This window comes from Solanum pennellii, chromosome 4 (genome assembly GCF_001406875.1).
Source record: "Solanum pennellii chromosome 4, SPENNV200".
NCBI classification, from domain to species: Eukaryota; Viridiplantae; Streptophyta; class Magnoliopsida; order Solanales; family Solanaceae; genus Solanum; species Solanum pennellii.
Genome location: NC_028640.1, coordinates 69,412,449 through 69,423,250, shown reverse-complemented (window position 1 = coordinate 69,423,250; position 10,802 = coordinate 69,412,449). Strand labels below are relative to the sequence as shown.

General features: G+C 32.7%; 2 protein-coding genes across 5 annotated transcripts; both read left to right on the top strand.

Moving 5' to 3' along the window:
* The first annotated feature begins 1,192 nt into the window (after positions 1–1,192).
* Positions 1,193–6,273, top strand: LOC107017902. Of its 4 annotated transcripts, none has more exons than XM_027916388.1 (4): positions 1,193–1,418; positions 3,084–3,713; positions 5,171–5,234; positions 5,817–5,953. In XM_027916388.1, the coding sequence occupies exons 2-4, from the start codon at positions 3,160–3,162 to the stop codon at positions 5,820–5,822; spliced, it is 624 nt and encodes a 207-aa protein (XP_027772189.1). In that variant the 5' UTR covers positions 1,193–1,418; positions 3,084–3,159; the 3' UTR covers positions 5,823–5,953. The 4 variants fall into 4 exon arrangements, with proteins under 4 accessions (XP_027772189.1, XP_015073674.1, XP_027772188.1 ...); XM_015218188.2 differs by lacking the exon at positions 5,171–5,234 and adding an exon at positions 4,071–4,142 and having other exon boundaries at positions 1,194–1,418; positions 5,817–5,950; XM_027916387.1 differs by lacking the exon at positions 5,171–5,234 and having other exon boundaries at positions 1,197–1,418; positions 3,052–3,713; positions 5,817–6,273.
* Positions 6,274–7,362: 1,089 nt separating this feature from the next.
* On the top strand, positions 7,363–9,808 carry LOC107015744 (xanthoxin dehydrogenase-like). Its single transcript, XM_015216142.2, has 2 exons — positions 7,363–7,519; positions 8,902–9,808. The coding sequence occupies exons 1-2, from the start codon at positions 7,476–7,478 to the stop codon at positions 9,698–9,700; spliced, it is 843 nt and encodes a 280-aa protein (XP_015071628.1). The 5' UTR covers positions 7,363–7,475; the 3' UTR covers positions 9,701–9,808.
* The last annotated feature ends 994 nt before the right edge of the window (positions 9,809–10,802 follow it).

Sequence of the window (10,802 nt, the reverse complement as noted above, 5' to 3'; positions counted from 1 at the left end):
TGTCTCTGAGATTTCGAACCTATGTTGAGGAGTGCTTATTCATTATCATTCTAAAAATTACAACTTTTTAAATAGCCAAATAGGAGCTTAAACTAATCAAACGTGAAATTTCATTAATAAATTGGACTTTATTATATAGTTTATTTGATTGTTTTTTATGGTCAATTAATAAGCATGCGATTATTTTTGGTCGTATATTTTGTGCACACCATTTTTTATTTTTATTTTTGGTATGCCAATTGATCGAAACAAGGGAAGGTTCAGTCTCAATTTGGAGTTAGGTCAATGTGAAATTAATTCCTCATTAATGGGAGATGTCACTACTTATTTCATATTCTAATTAAGCTCTTTTAAGTCCACTTCCATTCAAAAAGAAAATATGTCCTTTTATTTTACTTGCCAATTTTAGTATATTAATGAAAAAAAAACATTTTTAGTATTAATCAAATATTTTTTAAAGATCTAAAGCTAAATACTGTGTAATTAATATAAGTATTGTAGCAAAATATCAATCATATTCGTTTGAGAAGCACGTAAAATCCAAAATAAATAATTAAAAATTAATAGAGAGAAATAATTATATCCCAAATTATGAGATTTCATTTCATTTTACTAAGGAGGAAAAAAAAATGTTTTCCAATATTTCATAATAGTAGATATAGAAAAATAAGTCATATAAAATACATTATGAAATATAGGCGAGTAAGAGAGGAGCGATGAGAGCGACTGTATTCAAATACATGCGAATTAATTTGGATATAATGTATTTAAAATAAATTATAACTAGTTTTGACTTCAAACATTTAAAATAATTTCAAAAAACTAAAAAATTAAAATATCAAATTCTAAAACCAATAAAATTTATATTATTTATCTATTTAATTGTCAACAACAATAACAATTTAATAAAAAAATACATACAAATTTTATTCTTATTTTACTTTTAGAATTTGCGACTATTACATTAAAACGAGATAATGGCGTGGCCACAAATTGCTTTGTCAACAAAAAGAAATAAAATAAAATAAACAAATAGAAGGCAATCAAAAAGGGACCCATCGCTATCATGCGCCACAGAGTCACTATCCCCCAATCTCCATTTTTTTTTTCTATTTTCTTGTTTACCATTAATTATTTTTTACTTAAAATACCATAGTAATAGTACAATTTTATTTTCTTAATATAAATCCAGTACTATTCACTAATCTTCAATACAAAAAGTACTCCCAATATATATATCCCCCATAATCCATTTCTTCTTCTTTCAGCTCTTCATTTTCTCGGCGATTTTCTGCTCAACCACACGATTCCGACGTTCTCCTCTCCCCGTACTGTTTTACACAATCTATCACTAGTGATCGCCGATGCATTCGCCGGTCCGGTGAACTTGTCGTTGCCTTGAATTCGCTCTCAGATCTGTGAGTATTTCTACCTTTTCCTATGCTGCTGCAGAGCGATTTTTGTATTCGGTTTTGGATTTCATTTACTTGATTTCTTACTTCTTAGTGTAAATGTTGAATTTGCTTTGCTCTGTGTTGATTTCGGAGTTTTTTTTTTAGATCTTTGACTATGTGACTGACAGACTGAGAGGTTTATAGCGCTAGTGTTTATCGTTACTTGTTTTTGTATAGATTTGTTTTGCATTGAAGATTTTTTTTTAAAGCATAACCGGTGTATTTTTATTTTTATTTGATTTTTTTAAATTCATATTGAAGTACAAAATTGGTGGTTCATTGACGGTTTGAATCTGTTTTCATTTGTTCAGAGTTTAGTTTCATGTTTTTGTTAATCCTTTTACTTTTTTAATTATTGTTGATCTTTTTTAGAGTGTTCTGCCAGTGATCTATAGTGTTCAATGCAGTGTTGACTTTAGAGTCCGCCTATTTTGACTTCGAATTGACATGTGCTGTAGCATATATTGAAGAATTGTAAATTAATTAACTTGATTGAGATAGTTAATTATAATCCTTTTGGCAGTCATCTAGTATTCTGCATTCTTACTGCGTGGAATAGGGGCTGGAATAATTAATTAGGGAAACCAGTCAAAGAAAAAAAGCAGTACAACCAGGCTCATTCTAGTCTCTAGAGCCTTTTGTCTATTGTGCATATATTTTTTCTTTGGCGATTTGGCAGTAAAAATACTGCCCCTGTTTCTTTTACATGACTGTATTTGAGAGTAGGGAGCTTAAGAAGTTGATTTGATTCATGTGTTGTATTAGTGAATCTGGAAGAAATATTAAAGTAATTGTTAAAGAAGATAGTTTAAAAGTCAAATATCACCTCAAAGTATAAAATGGTATGGACATGAATTCTTGCCCAGGGCTTAGTTCAAATAGCAAAGGTTGGAGGGACTTGTGATTTTAGCCTGTTTGGCCAAGCTTTTTTTTTTTTTTTTTCCAAAAGTGCTTATTTTTTTAAAAGTAAGGTGTTTGGCCAAACTTTCAGGAGAAAATAAGTTTTCTGAGGAGTAGCACAAGCTATTTTTCAGAAACTAGCTAAAAAGTAGTTTTCCCAAAAACACTTCTTTTGAAAAATACACTCAGAAGCACTTTTAAAAAGTTCCGTCAAATACTAATTGTTGCTCAAGTGTGCTTTTTAAATTTATTGGTCAAAAACAAAATGCTTCTCACCAAAAGTTATTTTTTTGAAAAGCACATTTTAAATTAGCTCTTTTCAAAATAAGTCAATTTTAGAAGCTTGGCTAAACTTGCTATTAGTTTGCACATTCGAGCTCTGCGCCATGTGATCTAAAGCTGGTATTTAAGTGGAGAAGGATGTACCCTTTTGTCTGAGTTTCGAAGTTTGTAATTGGTAAGGGTTGGCTGTGGATATATTTCTTGGTCTAAATGAATTCTTGATGGCTATAGAAGTTGTATAGAAGTGGTATGACGTCAAACATTTTGAGTCATTGTTAAAATGGAACTAGTGTGAAATGAACTGAAAAAGGAGTACTAGATCCTTATGTGTTACAGAAATGAGTTTTTGTAATAAAATAATTGTGTTCTCTGTTCCTTTTCTTTTCCATGTTTGTAATATTTCATATGCTGCTAGTCTTACAAGCAGTTATTGGCAACGTGAGACAGGTGCTTGAAGTTCCCCTTAAAGGTCAAAGTAGCTCTAGACAAAAGCATTTGCATGTCGACCAGATGAGCAGAACTGATGTTATTTGCAGTAGAAGGAGGAGGTTTCTTCTCGTCTTCAGCTTCTGGATATAGTAAGGGCCTGACCCTTCTACTCTTGGGTCAGAAGAACGAAGAGAAGCCCATGAGAGTTGCACCGTGGAACCAGTACCAGTTGGTGGACCAAGAAACTGATTCTGATCTCCAGCTGGCTTCCGGGAAGAACAGGCTTGTCCGCGGGTGCGGCTCCTTTGTATGCTTTGGTCGCGCTGCCGCTGGACCTGAGAGCCCATCACCCCTTAAAGTTGGTCCTACCCAACAACCAGAAGTGTTGCCCAGCTGTCCCGCTTCAGACAAGGGCAGCGATCAGCCGCAATGTGTTAATATTGTTGAGGACAGTTATATTTCACCAAAGCTTGCTCTTAAGAGTAGCCTAAAAAAACCAGTTAATAGTGTTTCCATTTCTGGTGATAATGAACGTGATACAATTTCTGAAAAGGTTGATGATGCCCCCAATCCTGTGGAGAAAAGGAAAGTGCAGTGGACCGACACAACCGGAGGAGAACTTTTTGAGATACGGGAATTTGAGCCTAGGTATGAACTCCATTCTTCATCTTTAATCTGGTGTTTGTTTCTTGCTGTTTCGCATTCTAGGCATTGTAAACTTTTTTGCCAAGTAACAGTTACATCCAACTTAAATGGTTTTAGTGATTTCTGTTCAAAATAATATTGTTGTGCCTGTTAAAAGAACTAGACTATTCATGTAAGATGGGGATTTAGTCATATCCTGAAAGAAATAGCCCCCTCTAAAAATTCTCGAAATGTCTTGATTAAGTCTTGCATGCTTAGTTCCATGGTTTTTCAGCTTAATGTTCTGTCCCTTGACTGATAGGCATGTATTTTGATGGTAGAACCAAATGTTTTCGTTCATGTCTCTGGCATCTTCTGCAGGTGGCAACATGTCTTTGTATTGTTCTTGTGAAGCACAGCTTCAAGGCACAGGATACATTTGATAAGACTGTTGTAGGTCCTTCCATCTGTAGCTTTATGAAGTAATAATAGCACATGATGCTGCTAACTGCTTATCATTTTCCAGAAGTCTTCTTCCTGTCCTTACATTATCTATTTCCATGCTTAAAATTTCTGGTAACAGTTTGTGGTAGAAACGCGTGGTGCTAGAGATAATAATTTTTATGTGAACATGCAGAGTATATGCCCTTAAATATCTAGATGCCGTATTTGCAGTATAGCAACTCGAAATTGCTTTTCTGCAATTTCCATATCCTTTGTTCATTGTGATTATTGCATCTTTTCAAGCTAGTATCTTAAAAGTCTCAGGAGTGTTCCATCTGAAAAACAATGTTTCCTTAGGGTGTAGCCATATCTATGCTTAGATAGCACCTAATCATTTTTTTTTCTTTTGCAAGTATTTTATTTTGTGATTTATTATTAGTCGGGAGTTCCTCACTTGAGATTGAGGTGTTGTTGATTGATTGAATTATGAAGCTGCCTTTAGTCATCTAAGATTTACACACGCGATAAACTTTCTGGAGAAGAAAACAGATTCCTTCATCTTCATGATAGCAACTTGGTTTCTGTTATTTCCATACACACTCAAATTCCTCCGAAAGCAAGGGATGGAACAGAAGAGATTTTTGGCTAGAGAAATATAAAATTGTATCTAGTCAGCAACTACGAGAAAAACCTGAGATTAAGGGGAGATACTGAAAGAGAAAAACATGTAGTTTTCAGTTGGAACAGTAAAAAAGTTGGATGTATTCAACAGAAGGTGAGGTGGTTAGTAAAGGAGTTTCAAGCTGGTTTCTTCATTTGAAGCATAAGATCAGAGATATTCATTTGTATAACTATATATTATAGTATCTCCAGACTCTAAGTGTGTCTGGGTTTGTCAGATTTTTTGGTATTTTATATCTTCTTTGGTTGGGGGTGAAGACTACTTTTCCTCCTTATCCTCACAGTTTTGGGTTAACTATCTGGTGTTTTTGTTGCATTATGAGCTATGCTGATGAGTGATGCCCTCAAATATGCAGTGTGAAAACAACTCCAACGGGCTTGGCTCTTGCTGTTTCAATTACATGTCAAAAGTCAAAAGTGGTGTGTAAATTGCCCAAACATATTAGGGGCAGCATATTTATCAGTTTGACACAAATATTTCGTGAATTAGAATATTGTTTGATTCTCCCCTAGCATCGTGAAGCTCTTAGGACGTCTGAACTGATTTCAACTTTTTCTTCTTCTTTTGACTAGAACAATTGCTTGCAAATTTTCAAGACAAGGTAAAGCTAAAGAGAAAATTAGTTTATAAATTTTCAAGACAAGGTAAAGCTAAATAGAATATTAGCTTATAAATATGGGTATCATCTGAATTTGCACATATTCAATGAGTTCTTTGTACCTACAAATTCATAAAGAGTAGAAACTTTGGTCTGAGGCCTGTAATTTTCATATCAAACACTTGTACATCTTTATACAAGCATGCCTGTGTAATTTTCCCTGGAATATTGTGTGTTATATGGTGATCCCTTGTCTGGTGAAAAGTCACTTGCTTACCTATATTTAGGTTGCCAGCTTTGCATTATACATTTTGCATCAGTCAAGTGACCCTTTATACTGATTCTTTCGTTGTTCCAAGTATGCAAATCTTTTTTACTTACTTTCATGTACTTGTGATTGCAGCGATGATGGTGAATCAGATGATGAGTTTGAGAGTGGGAATGAAAGAACATGTTCTTGCAAGATAATGTAATTTTAGCTCCTTGTAGAAGGTTTAGGAAGGCGACAATCAAGGTGCTGCTTACGGGGGAAGTTGGTTTTGTGACATGCCTTGCTCAACTATCATTCGGGGCAATTGAAATTTGAGGCTGTATTAGGTAGTGTGGCCACATTGATCATGGGCTTTTCTGGTTTTGGCTGACTAATCTATTGTCTATATTCAAATTCTTGGATGACAATTTTTGTTTCTCTGGGGTCTGCTTGTCCATTGTTTTCATAATTACATATTTCATCCTTTTTTCAATATCTTCTTTGTTTAAATATTTCTCGTCTTCTTTTCCTCCCAGACAGGATGAATCAAATTAGTAGGAACCTTGTGTATCTTCATATAGTATTATAGATGTATGCAGTAAATGTTTAAGCACTGAAGCTTGCTAACTTGTATATTCATGTATATAGCTGTAAAAGCAGGCTGCCTAATCTTTCATGAGCAATGACATACATTATCAAGTAGTGGCGGAGCCATGATTTTTATCAATCATTGGCCTACATCATAGGCAAGTACTGAAAAACACAAGAAATTGGAATGTCCGAAAATACTTCAAATTAAATTGTCACGAGGCTTAAGCCTTAAGCCCCTCCTCCCGTGTTTATTTTGTTTTGAAGCAAACCTCTCATTTTTCCTAATTTTAGTTTTAAATTTATTTTTAGAGTGGGGTGAGATAGATTGATATTTTCCATTTTTAATCAAAACGTCGGAGTTTGAGCCTAGCAATAAAGAAAATCAGGTTAAAAGTGTTCTCAAAAATGAAATTTGAGTGTGTAACACGTAATCCAAATATGGTCGAGCTTAAGGGTGTCAAATAAGCGAGTAGGATTGAAATTGAAGATATTAAAATGTGTTGAAATAGAAATTGGTTTGAGTCTTGACCTGTCTAAATTTACGTTGGGCCCAAATGGGCTAAAAATGGTTGGGTCTTAATCCGCCAAATTTGATCCGATTAATCTCAATAATTTTAACAAAGTGATATTTAACTTTTATGATCACAATGCAAATTTCGATTCAAGATTTTTTTTTAAAAAAAAATAACAAATTGATAGATAAATCCTAAAAGATGTTAAATAGATGATAATTCATAGATTTAATATAGGAACTTGAATTGTGCTCAATTGAGAATTTCCCTAAACGGATTAGATATTAATGAGTTGAGATTGAACTCAACTCTTAAAATTCTGAGCGAATTAAATCTTGGTTTATTTAATCATCAGGGACTCCCAAGCAGACGAGTTTTCTACAAATAAAAACGAATTATCCATATTTGGATTCATTTTTGACACCCCTAATCGAGTTACAGAAATCAATGATTGAAACATTAAAACTTTTTTTAAAAAAATCTTTTTTCCATGATTTCTGTTGGGGAAAATAGCTTGCACATGGTCTATTCCAATTTCTATCACCAATTTGCAATAGCCACTAATTTATTGTAGCATAGTAAAGCACCAATAATATAAGTCGGTATTTTCCATATTATATAATCCCTAACTAGTAAAATATCTGTTTTTATTTATTCTTGATCACATCTCATCTTGTTATTAGAAAGAAAAAAGAAAACTTTTGCTGCCATGGAAGTGAAAGGAAGCTCTGACAGTTCTCTTTCCAATCAAAGGTTCTACTTCAAAATTCTTAACATTACTATACTACATCGTTAGTTGATGCATTTACTTTTTTTTTCTTAATTTCGAATAAATGAATGTGTTTTGCTTTTATTTTTTCTTGAGTGAGCGAATTATCAAAAACTCTTTATTTCTTAAAGATAGGGTAAGATATGCATATATTATGTTCTATTCAATATTAGGTTGGTTTTATAAAATGCAACCTCTTTTTTTTTTTTTTTCATATCAGAATTGGTTGATGTCTTTTCTTTTGAATTTGGTTTAATTGTTATAGATTGAGTATTAGGTTGGTTAATTAGTAAAATTAAATGCATTCTCTAAATAAAAATTAGTTTGGAGAAGTAAGTTTGATCGAAATATTGCAAAACTTAGGAGCCATTGTTACATTTTTGTAGTGGAATTTGAGAATTTTTTTTTTCTTTTCTGGATAACTCTTCTTTTTCATTTTAAATATATATATATATTTTTTTTGGATGTGGTTGTGCGGATGAAGTTTCTTCTTTCTTAATCAGAGGTTTCGATTTCTTGGGTCTGAGCCTCGTACAGAAAAAAAAGCATATGCGGTGCGAATTTGAAATAAGGCTCCAATATGAATACCGGACACTAGATGAAAACGAAAAGAAAAAACTTAGATCTAAAATAAACGACGTGTGTCCGCACATTATCGTTTACATCAATAAATTCAACCAATTATCTACTACTCCTACAATATAAAAGTTTAATTGTACATTAACACAATGTAAAAAGATTTTTTAATTACAGTGTATTTTAACTTGCTGTAACAAATAATTTTTCTTATTTAATTTAGATTTGTTGATCTCAATTTTTATGGCAATTGCTTGTAAAGTGTAGTTTAAGATGATATAATTACAAAAGTTTCATCCGTGTATATTAGTTAAACTCAAGAGATCAAGTTAATCGAAAGCTGAATTCAACATCATAGATATAAGGGATAATGCACAAGTATTCCTCAACCTATGCTTAAAATCTATGAGACACACTTATACTATACTAAGGTCCTATTACGCCGGAACTTATTTTATTAATAATTTTCTACCACTTTTCGACTTACATGACACTATCTTGTCAGCCCAACACTGGTTGACTTTTTCTTTCAAACTAGTGCCACTTAGGCCTAAAAGGGATAGAAAATTACTTATAAAATAAGTTCAGGGGTAACAAGACCTTAGTATAGTATTGTCTCTGGGATTTCGGGCATAGGTTGAGGGGGTACTTGTGCATTTTCCCTAGATATAATATAGGCAGAATACATGGACAATCACTTATTACTTGTTGGTAAATATCATTCTGATTGAGCACTTGAACACGTGATGATGAAGTTTTACTGACACTTGAGACTCAAATTTTATCACAGGCTATTGGGAAGAGTTGCGTTAGTTACTGGAGGTGCAAGTGGTATAGGAGAGAGCATTGTACGTTTGTTTCACAAACATGGCGCGAAAGTATGCATTGTTGATATTCAGGATGTATTTGGAAAACGCGTTTGTGAATCCCTTGGTGATGAAGATAGCGCGTGTTTCATCCATTGTGATGTTACTTCAGAAACTGATGTTAGTAATGCTGTTGATTTTGCTGTAGAGAAATTTGGCACGCTTGATATAATAGTTAACAATGCTGGACTAACAGGGGCGCCCTGTTCAAATATTCTCGATTATGATCTCTCTGTCTTCGATAATGTGCTTGATGTGAACGTTAGAGGTGTTTTCCTAGGAATGAAACATGCTGCTCGTATAATGATCCCACGAAAAAGAGGATCAATCGTGTCGTTGTGTAGTGTAGCAGGGTCTGTTGGTGGCCTAGGGCCTCATGCTTATACAGCTTCCAAGTTTGCTGTTTTGGGACTAACGCAAAACGTTGCAGCTGAGATGGGGAAACACGGTGTACGAGTGAATTGTGTTTCACCATACGCGGTTGCAACTGAATTAGGGCTGATGCACTTGCCTCCTGAGCAAAGGACTGATGATGCTATCGCGGATTTTAACTCTCATTTTGGTAAGTTTGCGAACCTCAAGGGCGTGGATTTGATGGCTCAGGATGTTGCTAATGCTGTGTTGTTCTTAGCCAGCGATGAAGCAAGTTACATAAGTGGGCATGATCTTAAAGTTGATGGTGGTTTCTCAAGTGTAAATCACTCTCTTAAGGTCTTTACATAATATTTGTCACAATTTCATAATTACAATAAGTCTAAGTTTGAACTATTATGTTTGTGACTTTCATCAATTCAAATAAAACTTATGTCTATTGTTTCTATCTCTTTTAAATGAGTCTGGATTAGTCTACATGAACGACCCATAATGATGACTCGAAATGATTGTCTCCTTTTGTGAAAGTGTGTTAAAATATGTTGGTGATTTATCGTGAAAGGATACGTCCAATTGAAAGTCAATCCTACTATTAAAGTTAATTAAGATTAATTTTGAGCGTATGAATTTTAAATTTTTGCAAAAATTAATTCATTATGAATTCTATATAATGTATTTATACATATTAAGTAACTTTTTTAAAACCCAAATACAAAAGTTATTAAGCCAATGCTACTAACTCAACCGAATCCACAAACAATAATATTAATTTAGCTCTAGCGAAAAATTTGTACGGGGAATATTTTGATATTGGCTTGACTAACACATTTAGCAAGTATGTGAGAAATACTGAAATAGTACTCTTTTATTTTTTAAATAAATGATGTTTTTTTTTTAATTTTGTTTCTAAATAAGTGATGTTTAGATATTCAAACTATATTAATGTATTTTTTCAATTTTATCCTATTTTAAATTAAGAGAGTTTTATTTTTTTGGCTTTTTTTTATAGTCCAAAAATAAGTAAATTGTTCACAATTCAAGACCGTTTAAACTTTTCTACATTTGTGCCATTCATTTATATTTTTAGGTGATAAGTTTAAGAGAGTTAATCGCTCACATTTATGATTTTACTTTGAATTTTTTTTTTTAAAGAATATTTTGAAATAACTTAAATGACAATTTATTTTTAATTATATCGTAATTTTTTTAAAAATAAATACACATTACCTCATAAATTCACTTACTATGCAATAAAGAGAGTATTAAAAAATTTCAATCTTTTCAAAATATTCATTAAGGAAAATAAGAAGATTGTTTGTTTCTTAGGAATGAATAGTTTCTCTTACGGAACAAAAGTAGTATTTATGAAGAATCAATTGTACTAAATTAATTTTATTAATTATACTAGGAAAATCTAAGTCTGACAACTAGTAATTGATGATAAAGATATTAT

What these genes read in the sequence shown, in the direction of transcription:
- LOC107017902 (XM_027916387.1), top strand. Translation starts at nt 3,160, where the DNA reads ATGTTATTTGCAGTAGAAGGAGGAGGTTTCTTCTCGTCTTCAGCTTCT. An exon ending in ATACGGGAATTTGAGCCTAG is followed by an intron (nt 3,714 to 5,816) that starts GTATGAACTCCA and finishes TTGTGATTGCAG; the next exon opens with CGATGATGGTGAATCAGATG.
- LOC107015744 (XM_015216142.2), top strand. Translation starts at nt 7,476, where the DNA reads ATGGAAGTGAAAGGAAGCTCTGACAGTTCTCTTTCCAATCAAAG. An exon ending in AGTTCTCTTTCCAATCAAAG is followed by an intron (nt 7,520 to 8,901) that starts GTTCTACTTCAA and finishes ATTTTATCACAG; the next exon opens with GCTATTGGGAAGAGTTGCGT.